The sequence below is a fragment of the Harpegnathos saltator genome, unplaced genomic scaffold, assembly GCF_003227715.2.
Source record: "Harpegnathos saltator strain DR-91 unplaced genomic scaffold, Hsal_v8.6 scaffold209, whole genome shotgun sequence".
NCBI classification, from domain to species: domain Eukaryota; kingdom Metazoa; phylum Arthropoda; class Insecta; order Hymenoptera; family Formicidae; genus Harpegnathos; species Harpegnathos saltator.
Genome location: NW_020229994.1, coordinates 145,495 through 168,719, shown reverse-complemented (window position 1 = coordinate 168,719; position 23,225 = coordinate 145,495). Strand labels below are relative to the sequence as shown.

Below are 23,225 nucleotides of genomic sequence, written 5' to 3'. Positions count from 1 at the left end.
GCGAAAGGGAGAGAGAAAGAGGGAGAGAGTGCGAGAGAGCGAGCGAGGGAGACGGCGCGAGAGTAAGAGAGCGAGGGAGCGCGCGCGGGAAGGTGGGAGGTAGGAGAAAGAGGGCGCCAGTACGGACATCGCGCGCCGTGGGATTGCACTCGAGCGGAGTCGGGCGAAGTGTCGTGGACGAATTCCTGAGCGTTGGCCGTCGTCTCCTCGTGAGTGTGTCAGTGAGCCCGTGAACGCGCGTCTAACCTGATCTCTCTCTTTCTCTCTTTCATTCTTTCTCTTTCTCGCGCGCATGCGCGCCGTCGTTGTCTCGCCTTCGCGTCTTCTGGCCGCGTGTCGTGTGGTGACGTATCGTTGTACACGGACATACGTACATTCGTCGCATTATCGTTCGTCCGTTCGTTCATTCGGCCGGTTCTTCCTACGCGCATTTCGCCGGCGCGATCGATCGAGCGAGCGTCGTTACGCACGGGAGGATTCAACGACGATCGCCGGATACGCAGGCTGCGTTCGGTCGGCTGGACTCGAGAGTCGCTCTGTCCTTCTCGCACTCTCTCTCTCTCTCTCTCTCTCTCTTTCTCTCTTTCGCGCGCGCGCGCGCGCTTGCTCGCTCGCTCTCGCAACGGGAGTGATCGGCGGCGTCCGCTGTCGCGAGGCAAGAGCTCGGGAGAAAAGACGAGTCTCTCTCTCCTCTCGGTCTCGTCCCCCCGTGAGCTGTCACGTGACGCGTGCTCGTGCTCACGTTCTCTTCTACGTCGGTCGCACGACTCGCGCGTGCAGAGCGCCGCGCGGCACCGGAGCGATTTTTGCGGCACACGTCTTCTCACGTTCGCGACCGCGACGCGCGCCACAGCGAGTCGTGAAGTAGCGTGCAGCGCGCTGCGACGAGAAGAACGTTAGAGGAGATAAGGAGCCGCCGAGGGGGAGCGGGCGCGGAAGTGATCGTCGAGCGGGACTCCGGCAGCGGTACCACCGCCGTTCTATGCGGCAAGATGATGGATTGTCAATCGCTCGTCAAGCAGACTTACTGGGAGGACAACTCGATGCAGGTGAAATACGAGAGGTAAGTGCGTGTATGCTTATGTACGCGCGTATACGCATACCTGTGTGTTGTACCTGCGTGTGCTGCGTGCGCGTGTGTGTGAGATGTGAAGGAGCTTGAACAGGCGAAAGCCGATTATGTCTCGTTCTTGATTGAGCGAGAGTTGCGTCTTGGCGATTTATTGTCTCTTTCTGAGAAAGAACGTGCTCGTGCTTACGAAAGACAGGCCACGGGGAAGGAGAGATTTGCTTGACGAGAAAGTTCCTTCGGCCTGATAGTGCTGTAATCGGTCGTAATCGTTAGCTCACCTCCTAGTGGCTAGTATTATCAATGACACGAGCTAAAAGTTTGCTTACCGGGAGCTTTCCGGGCGAGGGGAAAGTTTTGCTGCGGGTCGTCCTTGCCGTCGATGCGCCGCGTGTTTCTTTCCCTTGGTGTGTTTGACAAATATAAAACGGAGCTGAAACACGCGCAGTTGGTCGCAAATACTACGTATGGCCGTGATAAATATTACAACAACGAAAAACGACGAAAACGACGATAAATATTTGGTTTTTCTCGCAGCATTACGCGCGACACGGCGGCGGCGGCGGCGCGGCGCTCTCGTTCCGGCGATTCGCGCTCGTTTTGCAGCTGATCACGCGATATACACGCGGGGATGAATAAAAGAGCGGGAGAAACGGCAAAGCGATGTATTTTTTTTTTTTCATGAGCGCCGCCGCCGCCGCCGCACGTGTGTTCTCCGTTGGCGCAAACGGCGGAGTCATGATGCGTCGGAACGTATTCGCTTGGTAGTCGCGACCGCGGCGTCATTCGCGTCACGCGTGTAGAAATCAGTATAGAGTGAAGTACAAGTCATTATGCCATTTACAATGTCACGTGCACGTGTGCAAAGAGGCGGCTTGCCATGTCGGCCGGCCTGCTGCACCGCGAGACGACGCGCGAACGACAACATCGTCGTTACTCGCTTCGTAATTCACGCGCGACTACGAGAGATGATAAATGACGATCTCGGCGAGTCCGTCGCGCGCAAGGTGAACACTCTTGCCCCGCGAACGGGCGAACGCTTATGCGCGTCGTACGAACAATGGAGAGTGCGACGATGGTAAATCGAAGGAAAAAAAAAAACAGAAAAGCGCAGAAGCGATAAACGCGCCGGGAATTTAAACTTGCTCCTCCCGATGACGAACTCGGAATTATCGATTGAAACCTCGACATCCGTGAGCGTTGCGATGAGCAATCAACTTCTTTGTTTAACTCTTCTCTCTGTTTTCCTCTTTTTTTCTCGTTCTTTCTTATTTGTAATGAATGGGGATATTCCGGAGAGATGACTCGTGATATTATTCCAGAAAATAATATCCGATTTCAACGGACGTCGTGATTACGTCCGTCGATTCGTTCGGGAGGAATTTTTGAAGTATCGTTTCACCGAAAGTGCACAAATTTCAAATTTATTCCGGATAGAAGATTACGTCAGGAAGAGATGAATGTATTCTCGCCACTGTGCAGTGATTATCTCTACGAACCTCTGTCATTCACGTTGTCACTTCTGATACAGTAACATAAAAATAGAAAGTAATATATATGTAAGACATAAATAAAATACGAAAAATTCGAATATAAAATGATATAAAGTGGGAGGGGGGGGGGGGCTGGCTACACGAGTACATCTGATTTTACATAAGTAATATAAAAAGAGGAATAAAATACGTCTCGAATTTCGGACGACGTAACGATGCGCACGTGCTTCATTCATGGTCCCCCCTCGAAGTTTCGAGATTCGCAGGTGGCGAAGCATGTCACGCGATCTGCAGATCTCGCGTAACTACACGTGGAGTCACGATGTTCGTTATCGTGAGTACACAGGTGTCTCGCCGCCGCCGAATACGTGCGTATTCTTCCCTCGCTCCCGCCGCATTCGCGTTTCCCTGATAATTAGACTTACATAGATACGCTTTATTTGTATCCCCTTGAAACTACCACCGAAAGATTCATGGTCGCGCCGGAGATAAGATAGAAACTGACGGCCTGTCTCTCTCTATCGGCAGGCGTCAATTAAAACACATACACGCGTACGCGTTGCGACCGATCGGTGGTGTGCACTTGTGATCGAAGAAGTCTCATCATTGAACATTTGGTGTCGGCGCGAGTTTCGTTTTAGGAAATTTGACGATGAAATAACGCTTATCGCCGTTTAGTTTACTCTTTGTTCTCTATATCGTTTACGTTATCTTATTCCCCTCTTTTCATATTACACACAGCATCAGACATGTACTCATATCCCACATTGTATCATTTCATTCATATTTTTATACACTATTATCTACGTTACGTATATATTATTTTTTATTTTATGTCATTGTGCCAGGAGTGATTGTAGAAACAATCCCTGCAAAAATACGCCCACCCCTTATCGACGTAATTTTTTATCCGGAACAGATTTGGAGTTTGCCCAAGTTTCTGGTGAAACGATATTCTGCGGAAATTCCTCCTCGGGCCGGCCGTTCCTTCCTCGAGTGTCTCGACGAAACGCGATTTCGCATCTCGACGATACGAGCCATCGCGCACCGGCCATTGACACCGCCAATCGATCTGTACGGATTTGTTCGCGCGTCATCCACGTGTGGCCACGTGTGTAGGTAGACGCGTGCAGACACTCGTCTGCGTTACACTCGTTTCCACGTCCGAGCCACCTGCGTCGGTCAGCGCGCGTCGCGCTCTTGTGAAAATACAGCGTGCTGTGCCGGGAAGCACATCGTACGCAGGTGTCAGGGTTCACAAGCTGAAAAGAATGCCGAGGCATTAATATACTCGTTGCATTATAAGCAACGGCGATGTTAAGTATCCCTAAGAAGCTACGTGTCGCGTCCGTACATGCGTGCGAGCGAACACACGTAGGTGCTGTGACCCGTTGATCTTCGTTTAATCCCAAGCACGTGCGATTAAACTCTTCGATTCGACGGAATTTTAATTCGCCCGGCCCGAGGCGACCGCCACGTCAAGCGTTCGAAATTTCACGGACTGGAGAGAGGGAGGAGGAGGATGAGGAGGAGGAGGAGAAGGAGTCGCCCGAGAAAAAACCGTTCAACCGCGATCTCCACTTTTATAGAATGTTATTTTCCACGGGAACCGTTATTATTTTTCACTGTTATTCTTCCATTTTTACACGACGTACCGAGCTTTTCCCGCCATCGAGATCTGACGATCCGTTGAACTCTCTCGTTCCGGCAAAATACGCGCTTGAAACTGGCTGTTTCGCGTGACAAGGATCGTGTCGTGCGCTTGGCTTCCTTGTTCGAAAAAAATACCGTGGTATTTTTTTTACGCCGACACACGCGGGACGTAGCGCGTGAAAAGCTGCGTCGCAGCAAGACGCGGCTCGAACGCGCGAGATGCGCGAGGACGCGCGCGCGATACGGGAGAGTGGCATTTGTTTCACATGTCTACGTCGATTTTGCGCCGAGATACGGACGTGCAAATTTGCGAGTTTTCACGAATGGCGCGTGCGGTACTTCGACGCCGACAGGCGGCGCGCGCGCGTAGCAACATTGCAGGTACGTTCACGCCGCGCGCACTTGACACCTCCTCTCCATTCGAGGATCGCGGCGCGCGATCCTCGAGTAAAAGGGAGCGCCGCGTAACATTGCCGGCGGGCCGCGGTCCCCGTTGAAGAGATTTGCCGCTCGTCGATATTTCCACGTTGGAAAGCCGCGCGGGGAACGCGCGGAAAATTTTGCGTCCGAAAGCCGACACAACGTCCCGCGCTTCCGGCGAGCGGGCGCACGTGCCTTCATGATTGCGGTTTCGGTTTTACGATATTTCGAAAAGAGTCGATCGAGCTTCTTCCTGGAGGTCCTTCCTGGAGAAATAAGTCCGCGATTTATGAAAGCGCGATTCCGATTTTCGATTCGTGCGCACAGAGAGGTGACGCGGAAAGTCGCATCGTAAGATATAGTCTGTCCACCTGCTGTGTGTGGCACAAGGTTGAATTGTAATTTAATTTTCACAAGTTGTCTCGATTGACACTCATTACATTGCTTCAACCGCATGAATATGCAGAGACTTGTCGTATGATTTCATATTTCAGGACGAAAAATTTCTCGGCTGTGACTGTGCGCGCGTGTTTACGTTTCTGTGCGGGTGACACACACCTCCTCCTCTGACAACTCATAAATAGCTTCTAATGTTGCAAGTACCCTCGATGTCGTTGTTGTAACTTCAAGATGCGAGAGACCTGAGGACCAACCTTCAGTCAACGTTCTCGCGTAAGAATCCAAACAAGAACGAGAACTGAAATTCCTGCTGAAGGAAAACGCGAGCTTAAAACTTCTGACGACTGGCGGAGATATCGCGCGCTCCTCGAAATTCAGCTCGACATTCAGAGTTCCTCGTTTTCCGCTTTCCACGCGATGAGGCGAGAGAGGCGAGACTGACGTTTGTCTCTCTCGCGCGAATATCGAATAATATCGCCGTAGTAAAAAGTAAAAAGAAGCTCGCAAGAATCACGAATCACACACAGCGCGGACGGGCATTGAATTGTTCGTCGAGATAATGGTCCCGGTCGGACGATGGTTGTTGATAATGACCCGTTATTGAACGACACCCGATGCTTAACCATAGCTCGCTCCGACGTTGGCTGTCCTACGCACCGTCACCTTATCGTGTAAGCTCGAAATTACGCGCTCGGGGAGGGGGTAGATAAGCCGTATTTCTTCGGAACGTCGTGTCATCTGGCCGATATCGGTGGTGCCAACGACACCTACGTTGTCGCGCGATACGTGCCGTCGAAGACTATGGCGACTGACGTAAGCGGGATGAGTGCCTGCGTCATGGAAACCAACCGCGACTTGGACGGGATCTCGCGAACGAGATTAAATGCCGGCCGGCCGCAGCCGTGTGCTCCGAGTATTTCGGTGGCGTTATCTGCGCTCCGTCAATAATAGTCGGTTACATTCTTTCGGCACGGCCCGAATACTCGCGCGCGCGCGTGTCTCGCGTAAATAAATTACAAGTTCCGCTGGCACGTCGGTGGTACTTGAAACAGATCTGATTGACAGTGATTTCAATATCTCCGGCAAGCCGGCCTACATCGTCGATGTTCCTCCTTGGGAATGTGGAATAAGTATTCGTGGAGAAACTGAGAATTATTCACTGATCTGTTTGTGTGCATTTGTATATGTATTTCTCATCTATTCTCGAGTCTGTCCGTCTTCTCTTTTCACTTTTTTTTTTCCCTGTAATTGAATCGTTTGTCGTTCACTTCCGGCTAACATGTTCCGTGCCGGACTGATCTTGCGCGACACGTCGTCCACGTCGCGTGGGCTACCGCTGGTATCAAGAGCCCTTCCGAAATTTCCTTGCCGAATAACGCACATGCGTCTCACAACATCAAGTTACAAAAATTATAAACATAACGAAATGGTTAAAACCGACAGAACGACAGAAGTCGTTATAACATAAAAATAACAAAGAGCAAATATGAATACAAAAGGTACTCGACGATTGTGCGCTTCGCTTTAGAGACGGAAGTATCGTCAAACTAGCGGAACGGTAGTTGATGGCTGATTCAGAATGGTTCACGCGGTAACGACGTGGGACGTGCCACCGAGTGATTACCGATTATTTATTATCGAAGAGGCAAAGCAAAGGCTGGCGATAAGTCGCACCTCGTCGTTCCGCATGGTTGCCTCTCATTGCGCGTTACCAATCGCGGAGCCCGATTGACCGGCACTAGGAAGCTCCTAGCATCGGAAGAATTAAATCGCGCAAATTAACAGCACTTGTCGGCACTCGAGAGGATATAATAGCGCACGAGTGAAACGTCACACGTGCGCTCGCGCGCGTGCGCGTGCGCGACGCTGCGGGCGTTTCAATTGTGCGTGTTAAGGAACGCATAAATTACGACACGCGCGCGCGCGCGCTGGCGCGTGCGTCTCCACGTGCTTGAGAACTGTCTCTAATTTTCTTTTTCTCCGCTTCCTTTACTCCTTCGTTCCTACGGAAGCCTACTTCGAACTTGTCTCCCGCCCCAGCGCAGAAAAAGCTGCGATAATCATTCTACGCGTAAGAACGCGCGCCGGAGGACTTCTCGTTCGCGGACGAAGGTGCTTTCGCTCGTGGCTCGACGTTGTGTCGTCGTCGTCGTCGTCGTCGTCGTCGTTGTAGCTGTCGTACGATATAAAATCGAAATGTCGAACTCACTCATAAAAGCATTCACGCTTACGGCTTCAGGGTCACCATCGCGAGAACAATCGCGACACGGGAGTCAGGCGACCCGGCAAGCAAGCGCGGTGCCTCGCACCGGCGCGGCGCGGGCGCTGAAATTAACAACGAGGCGATAAAAGCCGGGGGAGTCATAAAACGCAGCGATAAATCGATAAGCGGCGAACTAACGCCGATTATCGGCCGATTAATAAATCCTCGGCGACCGGGGAGGGGGATGCGCTCGCGCCCGGCAGCCTTCGTAAAATCAACGGGCATTCATCTTTCACGTCGTCGCCCTCGGTCGCCGATCCGATTCCGATTCCTCCCTTTTCTTCTCACTCGTCCAACTACCATCGCACCCTCCCTCCTCCTCCTCCGTCGGGCGCTCTATGGATATTTACGCCGATACGCACGCTCATTATTTCGCGATCACGGCGTCAAAGGCAGGTAACGATGTCGAGAACGGGCGGCCCCACGATTCGTATCTGTCTCGCATAAATCATACGGCTGCTCCGTATCGCCGAGAGTTTTTAAATTGCGCGATATGAATTAAGAGAGCTGGCCCCTGAAATCTGACCTCCATTAGCCGCTGTTTCTCTCTCTCTCTCTCTCTCTCTCTCTCTCTCTCTCTCTCTCTCTCTCTCTCTCTCTCTCTCTCTCTCTCTCTCTCGTTTTCGTTCTCACTCTTCGTCCTTGGAGGAACACGCGCACATTCGTGCATGCATGTGCGTAAACGGTGAACGCATCAAACGCAAGTTCACAACACACACAGAGAGAGAGGGAGAGAGGGAAAGAGAGAGAGAGAGAGAGAGAGAGAGAGGGAGAGAGGGAGAGAGAGGTAGTATCGGCAATATACCCTCTGTATTTTTCCTCCGCCATTTCGGATTTGTCATCATCGCCGGGGTATCAGCCGCCGCCAACTTCTTTGGAGGGGACCCGGCGAAATTTTCCGCTGTGTCGCGCTACTTACGTCTCGCGGCGGTGCGTCGTCGACGCGCGCGCGGCCGGTTTAACGAAAAGCACTCACATGTCGCGCAGCGAGATAAGCGCAACGCGACTGATTGATGAGCGGTACGATCGAAAAACTTCCGTTCCTCCTCGTGCCTCGCGCACGTGTCCTGATAAAATTAGGTCCGCCGGTGCTTGGCGTGCTATCTGCCTGCGCTCCGGTGCCGGGCAGCCATCAGGATACGTTGTCCTGATTATCCACGATACACGCGGAGCGGTGTTCTCGTGCACGCTGAAGGCGCACATACTTGGCGCGCGAAAACGGCGGATTATTATCTATGCGCCGGAGGTAGAGACGCGCGCTATCGCTGGCTCATGTTGGGTTAACGTGGCTGCGGGGGTCGGTTGCGGTTTCGTACAAACAATACCAGCCGCCGCTGTCGTCGGCGCGCGCGCCGAACCGTGCTGGGACACGATGACGAACGAGACGACTTTGATGTCTTTGACGTTGCTCGCTAATTGTTTGGCTTGAAATATTTCGTGACAAAATTGATTCGCCTCCTTGTTCGTCCGTTTCCCCGAAGCCTCGCTCGCTGATGCGCCGCGCAATCTATGATTATTCACGGGCTGATAACATCGCCGGCGATCGCTGAGTAATTATTGTCGGATCGCGGCTTGCGAAATGTCCGGAATTTCACTGTTTCCTCTTTTTCCATAGCAAATACGATGTGCTTGTTATCATATTGCGCCACATCATCCGCGCATAGGTCCTCGTCGACCGTTTCCTCTCTGTCGCGCGGTGATACAATTCCGTGGTGGTGAAATTGAATCTCCCATTGCCTGCTGCCTGGGAAGAGCGGAGACTGATGGGAACACTCGGTTATGGGGAAGGGAGGATCTTCGTAGGGGCTTTCTAATTGGTCAATCTTTATGCGAAACAAAGTCACAGTATAAGAAAGAACAGTAGGTTCACTCGGCACAAAATAGTGCGAACGGTCGTTTGTCACGCACAACCAACAATATGGCGGCCAGTAGCTGTCAAAATATGTAAGTGTAAGCAACGATTAACCATATGACCGAATTTTTAATATAATATTGTTGTTTTATTAAAATCAGTAAAATGAATGAAAGAGGTGGGTATAAATGTTATATAATAAACTGCAAAGGTGCAAATTTAAATTTGCAAAGTGTTAAATTTCGTTCCAATCAAAATGTGTCCCCTTCGAAACGATACAATATAAAAAAAAGACGGACCTCAATCAATCATTTAGTTTTCGAGATATTTTACCTGTTACGTTTGAAATTTAGCACCCTGTATATATATACATATTTCTATATTATAATTAGTAATATGCTAATTAGTAATATATTATTAATTATAATATTATTAACATATTATATTAATAATGGTTCATGTTTTTATATTATTTTATAATGTATATTATAGATTTGACAGTAAATATTGAAAAACAGCAATAAATCTGTTCTAGTTACTATTCATTGTCGTTCAAATTATCACCCGCGCACAACCTAGTAATATGGCGGTCTTGTAGCACCTGAGATCAAAAGCACCGCCACCGAGTGAACCTATGATATGTTCTTTCTTATACTGTGACAAAGTTTCTCCAATTTCCCGGATCGAGGCAGTTTCTCGTCTCGGCGATGATAAGCTCCGAACAGCCGACGGATCCTCTCTCACCTGATATTTGTTTCCTCCGACTCGCGCGCTCCTCCGCTCATTGGCGATGCGTCGCGCGCGAGTCAGCCCGAGTGAACCCCCCCTCCCCCTTTACCCTCGCGAAGCACACGAGGAACTTTAAAGTAGATAGACGACTGACGGTCGCAATCGCCATAATATTGTAACACGCGACGGGCCTAGAAGAGCGAGGAAAAGAGAAGGAGCAGCCGACCGACCCAAACAGCAGCACGGCTTTCCGAAATAGAAAAGCCCGGCGATGACATCAATGGAATTCGATATGAGCAGCAATAACTCCGTGACAGCGTGGCAGGCGCGATATTTATACGTCGTACTCTCCTCCGGGCCGCCGCGTCGCTTGTCACACCCGGCTATTTATTATCGCCGTCGAGCGTGCGCGTCGCGTCCGCGCTCGCTCGAATAGAGTTTCGACGCAACGCGGAGCGGCGAGGTCAATCGGCGAGCCGACGGCCCCGGTGGACGTGTTCCTCTTCCGTCGACCTCGGGACTCGACGCCCCGGTGCGCGCACCGGGTAGACGCGCTTCCTGCAACGCGACACGCGACGTTCGCCTCGTGCGCCCGTCGTGAGATAATGCCTCGTCGGAGGCGTCCCTGTCGCCTCCGCGAGAGCGAGCGCGATGGAAAATTTCGACGATAAAACCTTACGCGTGTCGCGATAAGGCGGAAGAACAGCGGCGCAGTTGAAGTACACCGTCTCGCCGCGCTTTTTCCACGCCTTTTCGACGAGCTGAATTCAAACGAACGCGGGAGAGGGGAGAAAGATCGTTCGTGGGAGTAAGGTCCGACGAAGAACGAGAGGCAGTGACTCTGACCTCTTCGTCGGTCGAGCGTGTTTTTCTTTGAAATGTTTCGTCAGCCCGACAGGTATTCATCGCGCTCTTACTCGCGCCCGTTTTTCCCGAAGTTCGTCAGAGCGCCTCGATTTGCCTCATCCGCTTTCGTTCACGAACCGATGGTAATCGCCGGCGATTGGCGAGCGAATCATTTTATAGAATTGAGTCAATTTACTCGGTTAGTCGTAACAAGTGTCGACGGAGCTTCCTCTCTCGTGAAATCTTTTTTCACCGGCGCTCCTCTCTCTCTCTTTCTTTCTTTCTTTATCGGTAATCCATCGCGTCGACGTCGAGGTCGATAATCCTATCGGTGCGGGGGGGGAGGGGGGGTTTAGTGTCGTTCGGGAAAAAGTGAGAGTCACCTTGGCGCTTGGCCGTCCTCGTTGCGGTTCTGTGCGTGTGCGCCGCCGCGCCACAGCGACGACGATGAGTGCACGTGCGCTCGTGGAAAATAGTACAGCGATCTTATTACCGCAGGCAGATGATTCACTGCGAAAAACTCCGCACCCGTCGCCTTTCATTCGCGAGATTGTTCTCACCGCTCGCGGCGACCGCACGTCCCGTCATTCAGACTCGCGTAATCGAGCACCGGTCGGGGGGTTCCTCTCGTCGAGGAAGGATCGACAAATGTAAAAGCGAGGAAGGCAGGAAGAAATTGATTTCACGACGAACGCGGTTTATCGCGCGCTCATCGGTCGCTCGGGGTGTGTGTCTCCGGAAGCAGATCGCGACTCGATAAGAAATCGCAACTCTTTTCCGAGTGAAATCGACGGCGCAGGAATGCGCCGCTATGGCCTGCGACGGCCATAGTGCTCCGATCGAGACTGCTGCGCCGCTTGACTTTCGATTTTTCGGCGGGGCGGCGGAGTCAAGGTTCGCTTCGGCGAAAACGCGAAATCGGGGCCGACTTCTCCGCCGGATTTAACCGCGCGTCGCGGCCGCGGTATTTCTAGAACTGCAAAACGTGTATCAGGTCAATCGGAAAGTTCCGTCTGTTTTCTTTGCAAAACGTATGGCTTTATTTAAGAAACAAAATGAAAAAGTATCAACAACATCAATCAACAAAAAAAGAACATAAATCAAAATATTGTCCATCATTAGCGATGACCCTTTTCCATCTTTCGATCAGCAAGCGAATTCCGCGGCGAAAGAATGACTCATCTTTGGAGGCTATCCAGTCAGAGAGCCATTTTCCGACGTCTTCATAAGAATTGAAGCATTCGTCAGCAAGTGCATGTGCCATCGACCGAAACAAGTGGTAGTCGGAAGGGGTACAGTCTGGTGAATAAGCCGCATGGGATAACACTTCTCAGCGAAGTGCTTCTAACGTTTCCTTGACAGATTCTGTGACGTGAGGCCGAGCGTTGTCATGAAGCAAAATCACTTTATGCTGTCTCGTTTCATATTCTAGTCGTTTTTCGTGCAATGCTCAGCTCAAACGGATCATTTGTTCTCTATAGAGATCCCCGCCTCCCCCCCCCTCCTGTGACTGTTTGACCACTTTTCAACTGCTCATGGTACAGCGCACACCTTTCTGATCCCACTAAATACAGAGCATTGCCTTCTTTCCATGGATATTCCGCTTTGGCGTCGATGTTGAAGGTTGGCCGGGATCGCAAATAGTTTTTCGACGTTTGGAGTTGTCAAAATAAATTTATTTTTCATCCCCACTGATGATACGATGTAAAAAGCCCTTTCTTTGTTGCCTAACAAGCAGAATTTCGCAGGTGGTTTTTCGCCTTTCAATGTCTCTTGGCTTCAATTCATACGGGACCCATTTTCCTTCCTTGTAAACCTTTCCTAAGGCTTTCAAACGATCGAAAATGATAGATTGAGCACAATTTAATGCTTCTGCACATTGCTTTTGCGTTTGACATGGGTCTTCGTCCACCGTGCCTGCAATTCTTCGTCTTCGAATATTCTTGGCCGTTCAGAACGCTCTTTGTCCTCTACATCAAAATCCACCACTTTTAAAGCGTCGAAACGCTTTCTCTGCATGTTTTATCGGAAGGAGCGTTATTACCATAAACTCCTACAAGCATTCGATGAGCTTCAGCTGCAGTTTTCTTCCAATTGAAGCAAAAGATTAACACTTGGCGCAAATGACGCTTATTTGGCTCAAATTTCGACATTTCCGATGCAGTAAAAGACGATGTTATTGATGCAAACGTGTACCTTTACTGAATATTATTGACAGATGTCAAGACAAACCATTAAGCTTCGTTTAGACATTAGAGGTTAACGACAGTCCTAGCTATAGCCACTTGCCGCTAGATGGATGGAACTTTAAAAAAAAAAAGATGGACGGAACTTTCCGATTTACCAATACTTCCTGGCCCGGCCTCTCCCGTGGGAAAGCGCGGAAGGCGTCGAATGATCGTCGGGTTAAGTTTAAAGCGTTTTGCCTGTCGTATCGTATTATGTCGTTAGCGAAGGGGGGGCAAGGGGCGGCATAAATCTGCTTGACTTGAATCGTGCGGGTACTTCATATTGGAGCGCGAGAAAACGTTCACAGACCAACGAGGCTTAGGGTGAACACACAATCAGTCGGGAGATATTGTATCTCGCGCGTATGTCATACATACCAATAATTGAAAAACAACTGACAGCCGACATATAAAAATCAAGATTTGCGTACGATACACGACAATGTCTCCCGATTGATGATTGTGTGCTTATCCTTAGCATGGATTGATTGCTGCGAACATAATTATTTTCAGTGACTGTATCATGTTCCATATCTTTTTTTATATACAAACGATATCCCGTGTTTTTTGTTGAACATTGATATTATCATTACTGTATTTTTTTTTCCCTCTTCTTTTTAAATAGTATTATGCAAACCGCCGTCTTAGCTACGAGATCGTTGTTACAAATGGTCCAAGAAATCAGGTAACACGATAACATTCTCGAAAAACAACAAATGATACCGAAGCTTTTCCTCGATTGGACCTTGATTAAAGATAATTGTATTTGCAATGATCAACCTGCGTGTTGACCCTCGTCGGGATCTCAACGACTCGCGTGATTGGAAATCTGAAAGCCTCGGAATAATCACCGAGAGATTTCCCGCTGTGTCCGACAAAAATAATATATTATTTATATAAACCCATGTAAATAACATATATATATATATATCATTCATATAATTCTGCTTGAACGACATATTATCCACATGTTATCCGTATAAAGCTTCCCACACAGATGAGTGTAGCAATTATCGCAGGCGTCGGACGCAATCAGTCCGTGAGCGAGCGTACCGTTAAAAACGGCACCACGACGGTTTCTATCGAGCGGTACATACCGAACGTAACATCGCGCCCGCCGTTTTCGACGATCCGCTGATCAAACGACTATCTCGCGGGCGCGGGCGTGTGCGCGTGCGCGTGCGCGTCCGGGGAGCGAGCGTACGCTCGCCGCGGTACTCGAAGCGGCGAGCCAGAAGTCACGTTGCCCGACACGCGCTCGCCGCCGCGATGTAGGTTAGTATTTTTACGCGAGCGACCCGGTATATGCGAGTGTGCGCGGCGCACTTGGAGTGCAGTCGCACGCCGAGCGAAACAATACGCCGAGGAGAGAGAACCGTCCGCTCCTTTCTTCCGCTCTCCGCGCCGCCCGATTCGTCACCACGCACGTGGAGGTGTGTATTATGTAACATTAGCAACAATGAGTAATTTATTTCTTACTCGTTATCTCATGTCTTATCTCTGTCTTATTATTATTCCAGTTTTTATTCCCTATCGTATATTTTTACTTTATTATAATTCGTAATCCCTGGCTCGCGCGACCGAGGCTGGCTTTCGTTTTGCAATTTTTATTTCCAATACATATAAAACTTGATCGTTGCCTTATACTTTGATTTATCGTAGCGTCTACCGAATTTTTACATTTAAACTTGATTTCTTAGCTTCCCGGTCGTACTTTGGTCGCAATATTCACTCTTCTCTCTACCATGTCCTAATTTTATCTTTGATATATATTCTTTAACTTTCTAAATTCTTTTCCCCGTATGTAGACTTTTTTTCTTTATTTTTAAACCATCTAATCGGCAATATAGTAGTAAGACAAGTAATAAACAATATAATAAACAGTTATTGACAGGCGCATTGCTTAGTGATCCGCTATGAATTGCCGGTTAAGCAATTATTATTATTCTTATCTGACGCCACGGTTGGCAGAAATTGCATCCCTCCACCGCTTTATGCATATAATATATACTAACATATTTATATTTATTCCCATCCGCCGCCATGTGTTAATATTTATATAGTTGCACTTCCTTCGCGCATAAATGCGCGTATCCATTTGCATTGATATCTATATTCATATCGCCGAGGGATGATGAGAGGCCCCTTTCTTTCTTTTCTTCCTCTCTCCACCGCTTCCAGGGGAGAGAGCGGCGACGGTTTTCGGTACATGGTTTTGTTTATAAGCGAGACACTACCATGCCCGCCGCGTATCCTTGACCTTTTGCGGCTCGGCGGACGGGCACGGGCGCGTTCGCGAACGTCATCGAATAGTAAGAAGGTGCATGCGATTTCACGCGAGAACTTTCGGCGCGAAGCTTGCGTAACGAAAGAATTATGCCGGGCGCATGCGAAAAAACACGCGGCGCGTTAATCGATGTAGCGCGAATAACTGCCTTCTCTTGGCTCTCTCGAAATACCTGCCTGCCTCCGCTGCTCGCTCGCTCGCTCGTTCGCTCCTTCCCCGACGCACGCACGTACGCACGCACGCACGCATGTAAGCATGGACAGACGGTAACGGATCGGTGCTTTGCAATGAAAATACGCGCGAAACGCGCGTCACGGAATGGCAATTTCGCGATAACCGCGGCAGCACAGTGAATATTTTTCTTAAACCGAGAGAAGGAGGGAGAGAGAGAGAGAGAGAAAGAGAGAGAGAGAGAGAGAGAGAGAGAGAGAGAGAGAGAGAGAGAGAGAGAGATAATAGTCTTATTAAAAATTGTTTGCATCTCCAGTTTCGAGACTATATTGTTCTGACAAAAAAGTATAACAGTATACACGTGCAAAGTTATTAACGGAAACTTATTTACAGAAACTTCTCTCGCTCCTTCGGAGAGGAAGAATTGGGCGAATTATCGTGGCGACGAATAAACGCGTTTTGGTCGAAGAAGACAGAATTTCTTTCTGATTCTGCCGAATTCTCGTTGTCTCGTTAATTCAATCAGTGTCTTTCTCTTCTCAACATCTCTTTCTATGTTATAATTATTATAATTCTTTCATTGTGTGACTATACGATCAGAAAAAAAAATTATAAACACTTTTTCCTCAATATAGGAAAGGGAATCAGTTGAATGTTGCTGATCTCAAATCAGCAGTAATGTGAGCAACAACTGAGAGAGATCTTGAAACACAGTTTTAAGTATAGCATTTTGATGGAGGATATGCTGATCACACTTTAGAAAGCTGATTTTTTCTCTTCCGTAAAAAAGAACGCTCCGAGCAGCGAAACGTGATTTTCGACACTCGACGAATGAAAGTTGTCGTCGTGAAGATCCTTTCGCGAGTCAATCCTGCAGATAGTAGGCAGTCGAGAGAGGACAGAGCTCGATGCCGTTTCATTATGTAATGACAATCGATTGCTTCGGGAGGATCTCTTCGTTTCTTGTTTTTCGACTCCGGCGGGAGGTACATAGTTTCCATCGATGATAAACGCGATGAACCGTCCGATTAAATTGATTCCGACCAAATAGACTCGCCGCGGTCATAATTAAGCGCGAGGCGGAGGGGAACGAAGGATCTCGATTGTATAAAATACAGCCTCGTTCTCCCCGGCAATGCGGCGTATTATTGTTATCGATCAGCAACAGGTTGCGAGAGATTATCGTGCCGCTCCGATCTACGAATGAATCAGATTGCGTAGTTAGAAGCAGCCGATTCGCAGAACACTTAAATCGAGAACTTGGCCTGGAAAGGACTGCCGAATCAGAGGGTACGTCGAAATCGAGGCGATCGCGTCGATATCTCGCGAGGGCCGAGAGGCGTCTGAGACCAAGCACAGTGAGCTGGTGAGAAAAGAACGAAGAAAGCAGAACAGTCCTAGACAATCTTGCAAGTTTTGCCCGATGCATTTTTTCGACGGCTACGGTCGCCTCGGAAATCCAAGAGTGCGAATAAATATTTTATCTTTAGAGTAACCAGCGAGAGAAGGGGGGTCTTCTAAAATTTATTTTTTTTTTCTAATAACCTCGTATAAATAATTTTTTCATAATATTCCTTTTTCAAGTTTCTTGAGTAGAAAAGATCTGGATGCTATGACTGACAGTGAGGATTGCATTTTTAGTGGGCCTCACTCTGACGCTTACGTTACGTAAAATAGATTCCGTATTCTGAAGAAAGGAGGGGGGTTAATAATATTAAAATAAGATATCTCACCTTCACATTTTCGCGCAGACGCGCGAATAAATATTTATAATGTAAGGCAGATTTTTTTCTCGAAATCCACCGAAAATATCGTCGACTCTCTTCCTGATTAAATGTTTGCGCGCATATCTTTTTTCTTCCTTTCTCTGTTTTGACGAATATCCGTCATCGGGACGTCACATCCGAATATTCAATTCAACGAACGACCGACGTTCCGAGCGTTCCCCACCTCACCTGTGTCGTCTTGGTGCATTATTTATAAATGACATGTATCTCGGTTTCTTCTTCTTCATCTTCTTGCCGCGGCGCGACAATCCTCATCGCCATCGCGTCGCTCGTCGGGGAATCGACGAAGTCTCCAAGTGGATCGCCGACGCCTGCGGCCACGATTTCGAGAATTATGCTAATTCGGTAGTGACCATTCAAGGCAGCGACCTTGGTCGGCCGAAAATAACTTAGGGACGGCCGATCGCGCTCGATTTTAACTCGCGGGAAACTTAGGCTCACGGGAGCATGACGACAGAGAAGGACAGAAGAAGAAGAAGAAGAAGAAGAAGAAGAAGGTTAACCGAGCATCGGCGACGCATCTGTTCCGCAGCTGTCAACCGTCAATTAAGCATCGAGGACGGGCGTGTAGTAGACGTGTCGTGTCGTCGGGCGATTGCAAAATGCGTATGTGCGATAGAGCGAGAATCGTCGACGACGACGACGACGACGAGGACGAGGACGGCGACGACGACGACGACGACGACGACGACGACGGCGACGGCGACGGCGACGACGCTAGTCGGTTCACTTCCCTCGCACAGCGCGGAAAGTCGCGGGGGTCAACGGGGCCCTGCGGACGGGGCTCCGTCACCGAGACGCGAGGTATAAATCATCCCGTGTTGTAGTTGCATCATCGCGGGACTAAAGCATCGCCACCCATTAAAGCAGGCCATCAACCGCCTTGTATCGAGCGGCGGCGGTTTGACGCGCTCGTTGAATATGCACGCGTCTAGTCTAGTCTCGTAGACACATTCCACAGCCGCCGTGCGAGAACGAGCGTACGCTTCGATGCTTTATACTCTGCGAATTTCTCCGGATAAAATCTCGCGTTCGCGAGCCGGCCGACGGAGGGAGGGAATTCACTCGAGGCGATGCGGTGAAAATATCCGGCGGAGTGACAAGAAACGAAACGAGAGCGCTGGACGAGGACGCGTTCATCGCCGCGCTGATCTCCATCGATTTTGCAGGGCGATAATCGAATTACGGAAGATACGGGGGATGCAATGGCGGGTACACGAGTCTCTCTTATCTGGTTTCTTTCGTCGGCTCTTCATGGTCGTGCGTGATCGCTCGTAACGTTATACGCGGCAAAAAATGTAAATGTCAGATTTACGTCGCAGGAAGTGCGCTATATATTTCGGCTAAAAATAACCCTGCCCGTTCTCCGTTGCTCCTGTTAATAAGCTAGAAATTTCAATTAATTTATATTCAATCATTTTCTTTCGACGTCTATGTATTTGTGGTCCCTGACTTTGAGTATATCGCCGAGTTGCTTTTTTTTTATCGGATCATTAATATTTCAAGCGTGTGAATGTGTTACATAACTGAAATATAGTTTCGAAGTTTCGCGTTTACATCGTATGAACGAAAATGTCCTGTCAATATTTCTTACGGTTTGTTTTATCTACCTTTTTGCGGTTTTTTCATTACTTTTTGTGTTATTCTTTCGCCGTAAAAATCAAAAATAACAAATGTAAACGACAAAGGTAAATGGACAAATGAGTATGAATCAATTAATTAATATTTTCAGGTTATCAACAGGACGCGAATGCGTTATTTTTCTTTGAAATTTAGACTCGGATTTTTTTTTCTCAAGGGACTAAACTGGTATCTTATTTTCCACCGTGTAGATGTCATTAATTACAATTTATGTATATAATCTAAGAAGACCCGGTAATGTCATAAAGTGTCCCTTGTGAGTGGACTCTTAATCTGTACGAGTGAGTGTTCTCATCGATTAGAGTGACATTGTTTCTGCAACAGCGGAGCGCGCATCAGACACACTCCTCGACTTCGAATGAGATTATCCATTCAGCGATGCAGAATGGAAGAACTCACTCTATGCGAGTGACAAAATCTTCCTCGACTCGGCTGTCGGTCCGCTTTTCGAGCGGAATTTTACTCGAAGACGCTCAGAGAGTGTTCACGGGAGTTCTTGAAAGTGAAAATTACAGTCGTTCACTTGTAACTCCACCGCAATCAATTTGAAATTTAAAAGGTGTGTTGCAAACATTAATCGAAAGCGAAGAGATCTCCGACGGGGGTGTCTACGGAAAAAAAAGAGAGACGTGCCTACGTGCTACAGAACAGAATCGACGAACGAACGACGTTACGAAAGTGCAAGGATATTTTTGGATTTCGCCACTCCCATTATGTAAATTCGTCGCGATAACGTTATCTTGCCTCTCTCTTTCTCTCTCTCTCTCTCCCCCCCCCCTCTCTCTCTTTCTTTTCTTGATTACGCGGCGTCGGAAATATTTCTCTTCTCTTGGAGAGGCGAAGATCCGCATTTGAGAATTGACGCACGCGAAATTTCGCAAATCCATCGCGGATCGTCATTTCGCGGCCGGCGTAACGACGACGACGACGACGACGACGACGACGACGACGACGACGACGACGACAGAGGTAACGAGCCGGAGATGATAAATCGCTACACGCGGGAGCACGGGAAAGAGAATGCGTTATTAAGATGATAAACGCGCGCGACAATAACGCGCGGCGCGGCTCGGCTCGGCTCGGCTCGGCTCGGCGTGCGCATACCTGCATCTTATTGCCGTGTAGCGTTTGTTTACGCGTAGGTATGCGCGACGGATGGCATAGCTGCATACCTACGCACTCGCGCGAGTGCGCACGGCGCGGCCGCGACCGGTCGGCTGCATGCGTGAGTGCGTGAGTGCGACGCGCGTCGCGAGCATGTGAAAGTGAGTGGTACCACCGTCGTCTCGGCGGCACGCCGATGCGTACAGCTACGGGCGAGCGCAAAAAGGTCGTCGAAGGACGCGCGACGGCAACTCTCGTCGGTCTCTCTCTCCTTTGTCCGAGACGGTCCCCGTTCGATTTCGCCCGAGACCACGAACTCGCGTAGGGCGACACGAGACGATTATTAACCTTCCTCAACCCTCGCCGCGCTGTAACTGCTACTTGGGGACGTGCTGAGCTACAAATGTGTGGAGGTTGCGAAGAAAGGCGGCCAGAGGTGGGGAATCAATTTCAATCGAGGTCACGGTACATTTTTCTATCAATATTGGAGTCTTTGTGCGGAGCGGATAGCTGCGAATGGTCAGCGTGTCAAGCTGCGCGCGATGCCACGTCCCTCGAGGTATGTCACGCGAAGGAAATTTAACTTGAAATTGCGCGCATTAATTGCAATGGAAGTGAAAAGATCTCCAGGCGGTATCGCGGGTGCTCGCAGGAAGAAAGAGAAAGCGTAGTGCTTTCGCGCTACGCAGAACAAAGTCGCGACGGATGCGATGTTACGAAAACGCCGGGATGGAAACGCGCGAACAGCAGTGTGTACGCTCGTTTGTGAGGCGGTTTCAACGCCCCGGTTCCGTGAACCGATGAAGTGAAAAGTGTCATCGAGTGATTGCGATTGTGAAAAAGATTACTTTGATTAATTTTCTAAATCTCTGCTTGATTTACCTTTTATGATTGAAGAGCAGCACTTCTTCTCCATTAAATTTCCCGTCATCTTGGCCTGATGGATGCTTCCTTTCCTTTAAGACACTCTTCAAGAAGTTCAATCGAACATATATATGTATAGTATCTCAAACAAAAGGGATTTTCTACCTCATTAACAGATAAAACACGACTTGTGTTTAATTGAAGAAACTGCACAACTCGTACGAAACTTATTAGCATTCTTCACAAGGATCTTCCTAACGCGCGTGGCCCCTTGAGACTTCCTGCTCTCCATCTCCCGCTCTTCTTTGTCCGTTTATTATTTATATCTTCCTTCTTCCTCTCCTTCAACAGCTCTGAGTCTTTGTGCAGCGGTCTAATCGACCGGCAAGATGTACGATTTCTACACTGAGAAAAAATTCTATTAAAAATACGATAAAATTGTATCAAAATTGAACAAATATTTGTTCGAATACGACTATGAATACATTTACTTCAATTAAGCAATTATTTTTTAAAATTCAAGAAAAAAAGTTTACATTCAGAGAATCTCTGTATTTCATTTTAGAAATTAGTCGTTTAATTTGAATAAACGTATTTACAGTCCTATCCGAACAAATATTTGTTTAATTTTATTCAACAATTTTTTTCCAGTGTACCAACGACAGTGCTCGACGAGTCCCCTGAATCTTACGCGTGCTAATTGGTCACGATAGATAAGTGCGCCGAAGTGTACACGGCGCAAACATATCGCCTCTCCTTATTACGCCCTTATCTGACAGATAAGAATACAATAAAGATTGCGCTGGATGCCAAGCGCCTAAAGTTCGATCGTTCGCCGCTACGCGAACGCGCTCCGCGAATCTCGAGGCGCGCTCACGCGACTCGTGCATTTCGCAAAGCGACGCTCGCGTTGGAGAAATCGTTGTCACGGCGAGACTGCGAGAGCGCCGCCGGGATTAATCGCAGAGGTCGCGATCGCGGGAATAGGATCGGCCGGCAGAGAACCGCGTCCGACGTCGCGCGGCGAATGAATTGCGCCTCGCTCGCTCGCACGCACGCGTGCACGTGCGCATTCACGCGGTCGAACGTGAAAGTGAACGCGCGAGCGCGCGCGCCAGGTGGTGGGCAGTAAGGTCGATGAAGGACGCCTCGCGTGGATCTCGGGCACGACTGCGCTGTGCGCGCCAGCGGACCTCTCCAGGCCGGATCTAGGCCTGGATCCAAGGATCACGGATCTGCCGGGGTCTGTCTCGCGTAATTTCGAGCGAGAGAGAGAGAGCATCGATATCGTTACGTCGTTACGCAGCGTGTAACGATCGCGTATCGCGCAGAATCCGCGCAACGCTGACGTAACGATAACGACATTGTCGTCGAGAGCCACACACAGGACGATACGGGCGTATCGGTCGAAAATATTTTCGATGCGACGCGACAAGAGAACCTATATCGAGATCGGCGTCGAGAGATCGACGCGATGCGCGATCTCGAGCGTGTGTGTATATTTGTGCGCAAAGGAAAAAGGACTAAAAAATTTGTAAAGTGGAGAAAATCCGTGCGTGTACACAAGATATAAAAGAAAAAGAAGGATTCCAGACTCTTACCGGGTAGATAGTACTTCATTATATCGAGTAAAAAGCGCTTAGTAAACATAAAAAAGATGACGGTCGAAAAATCGCGAGAGTCCTCCCAGAGTTACGAGCGTTTTTCGACTTTGTTAAACGCAAGTCTCGTCTGTGTGCTCGCACTGATCGCACGCGCGCTGAATAAACGAACAGCTATCCTGCCGTGCATCATTACTTGGATGTTTACGAAAGGTGTACACGTAGAACGCTTATCGTAAACAAAGCGGTAATAATAAAATAATAACACGGTAAGATACTCGTTCGTTTATTCACCATCGCGCGCTCGCGATGCGATGGAAGCGCATGAATCGCTTGCGCCAACCTGAAATTGGGAAACGTTGGAGAAACTCTATGTTTACTAAACTTTATCTTTTTATTTAAACAACGAATCTGCGAGCAACCATGTCTTGAAACAGCTCGCTGTACAAGACGCGCGCTGATCTGCGCGTTTTCATGCGTTTGAAAATCCGCGTTTGCAAGTGAATCACGAATTCGCGCATTCGCGAATGCCGATCCGCTCGTAATGCTAATGCTAATGCGTACCCAAAGCGACCATTCATTCTATGCGAACGCATTTCCTCCGCTGCACCGTTTGAAGCAAGAGAGAGAGAGAGAGAGAGAGAGAGAGAGAGAGAGAGAGAGAGGGAGAGAGGGAGGGAGAGAGAAAGCGAGAGATACTTATCAGCGGGAGTAGATGTGAAAGAAATTCCCGCGGCATTCCTTCCATATCAGATTGTTATTAAGATAATCATTATCGGGGAAGAGGAGGAAATCCAACGGCCGACGTCGTGTCGACG

At 48.9% G+C, this 23,225-nt stretch overlaps 1 protein-coding gene across 1 annotated transcript in view; it reads left to right on the top strand.

Annotated features, from left to right (window-relative positions):
- The first annotated feature begins 321 nt into the window (after positions 1-321).
- Positions 322-23,225, top strand: part of cwo (transcription factor cwo) — a 67,945-nt gene continuing 45,041 nt past the window's right edge. The window contains exon 1 of the mRNA XM_011147753.3: positions 322-1,063. Within this exon, the coding sequence (XP_011146055.1) occupies positions 993-1,063 (71 nt within the window). The 5' untranslated portion in view covers positions 322-992. The remainder of the gene's footprint in view (positions 1,064-23,225) is intronic.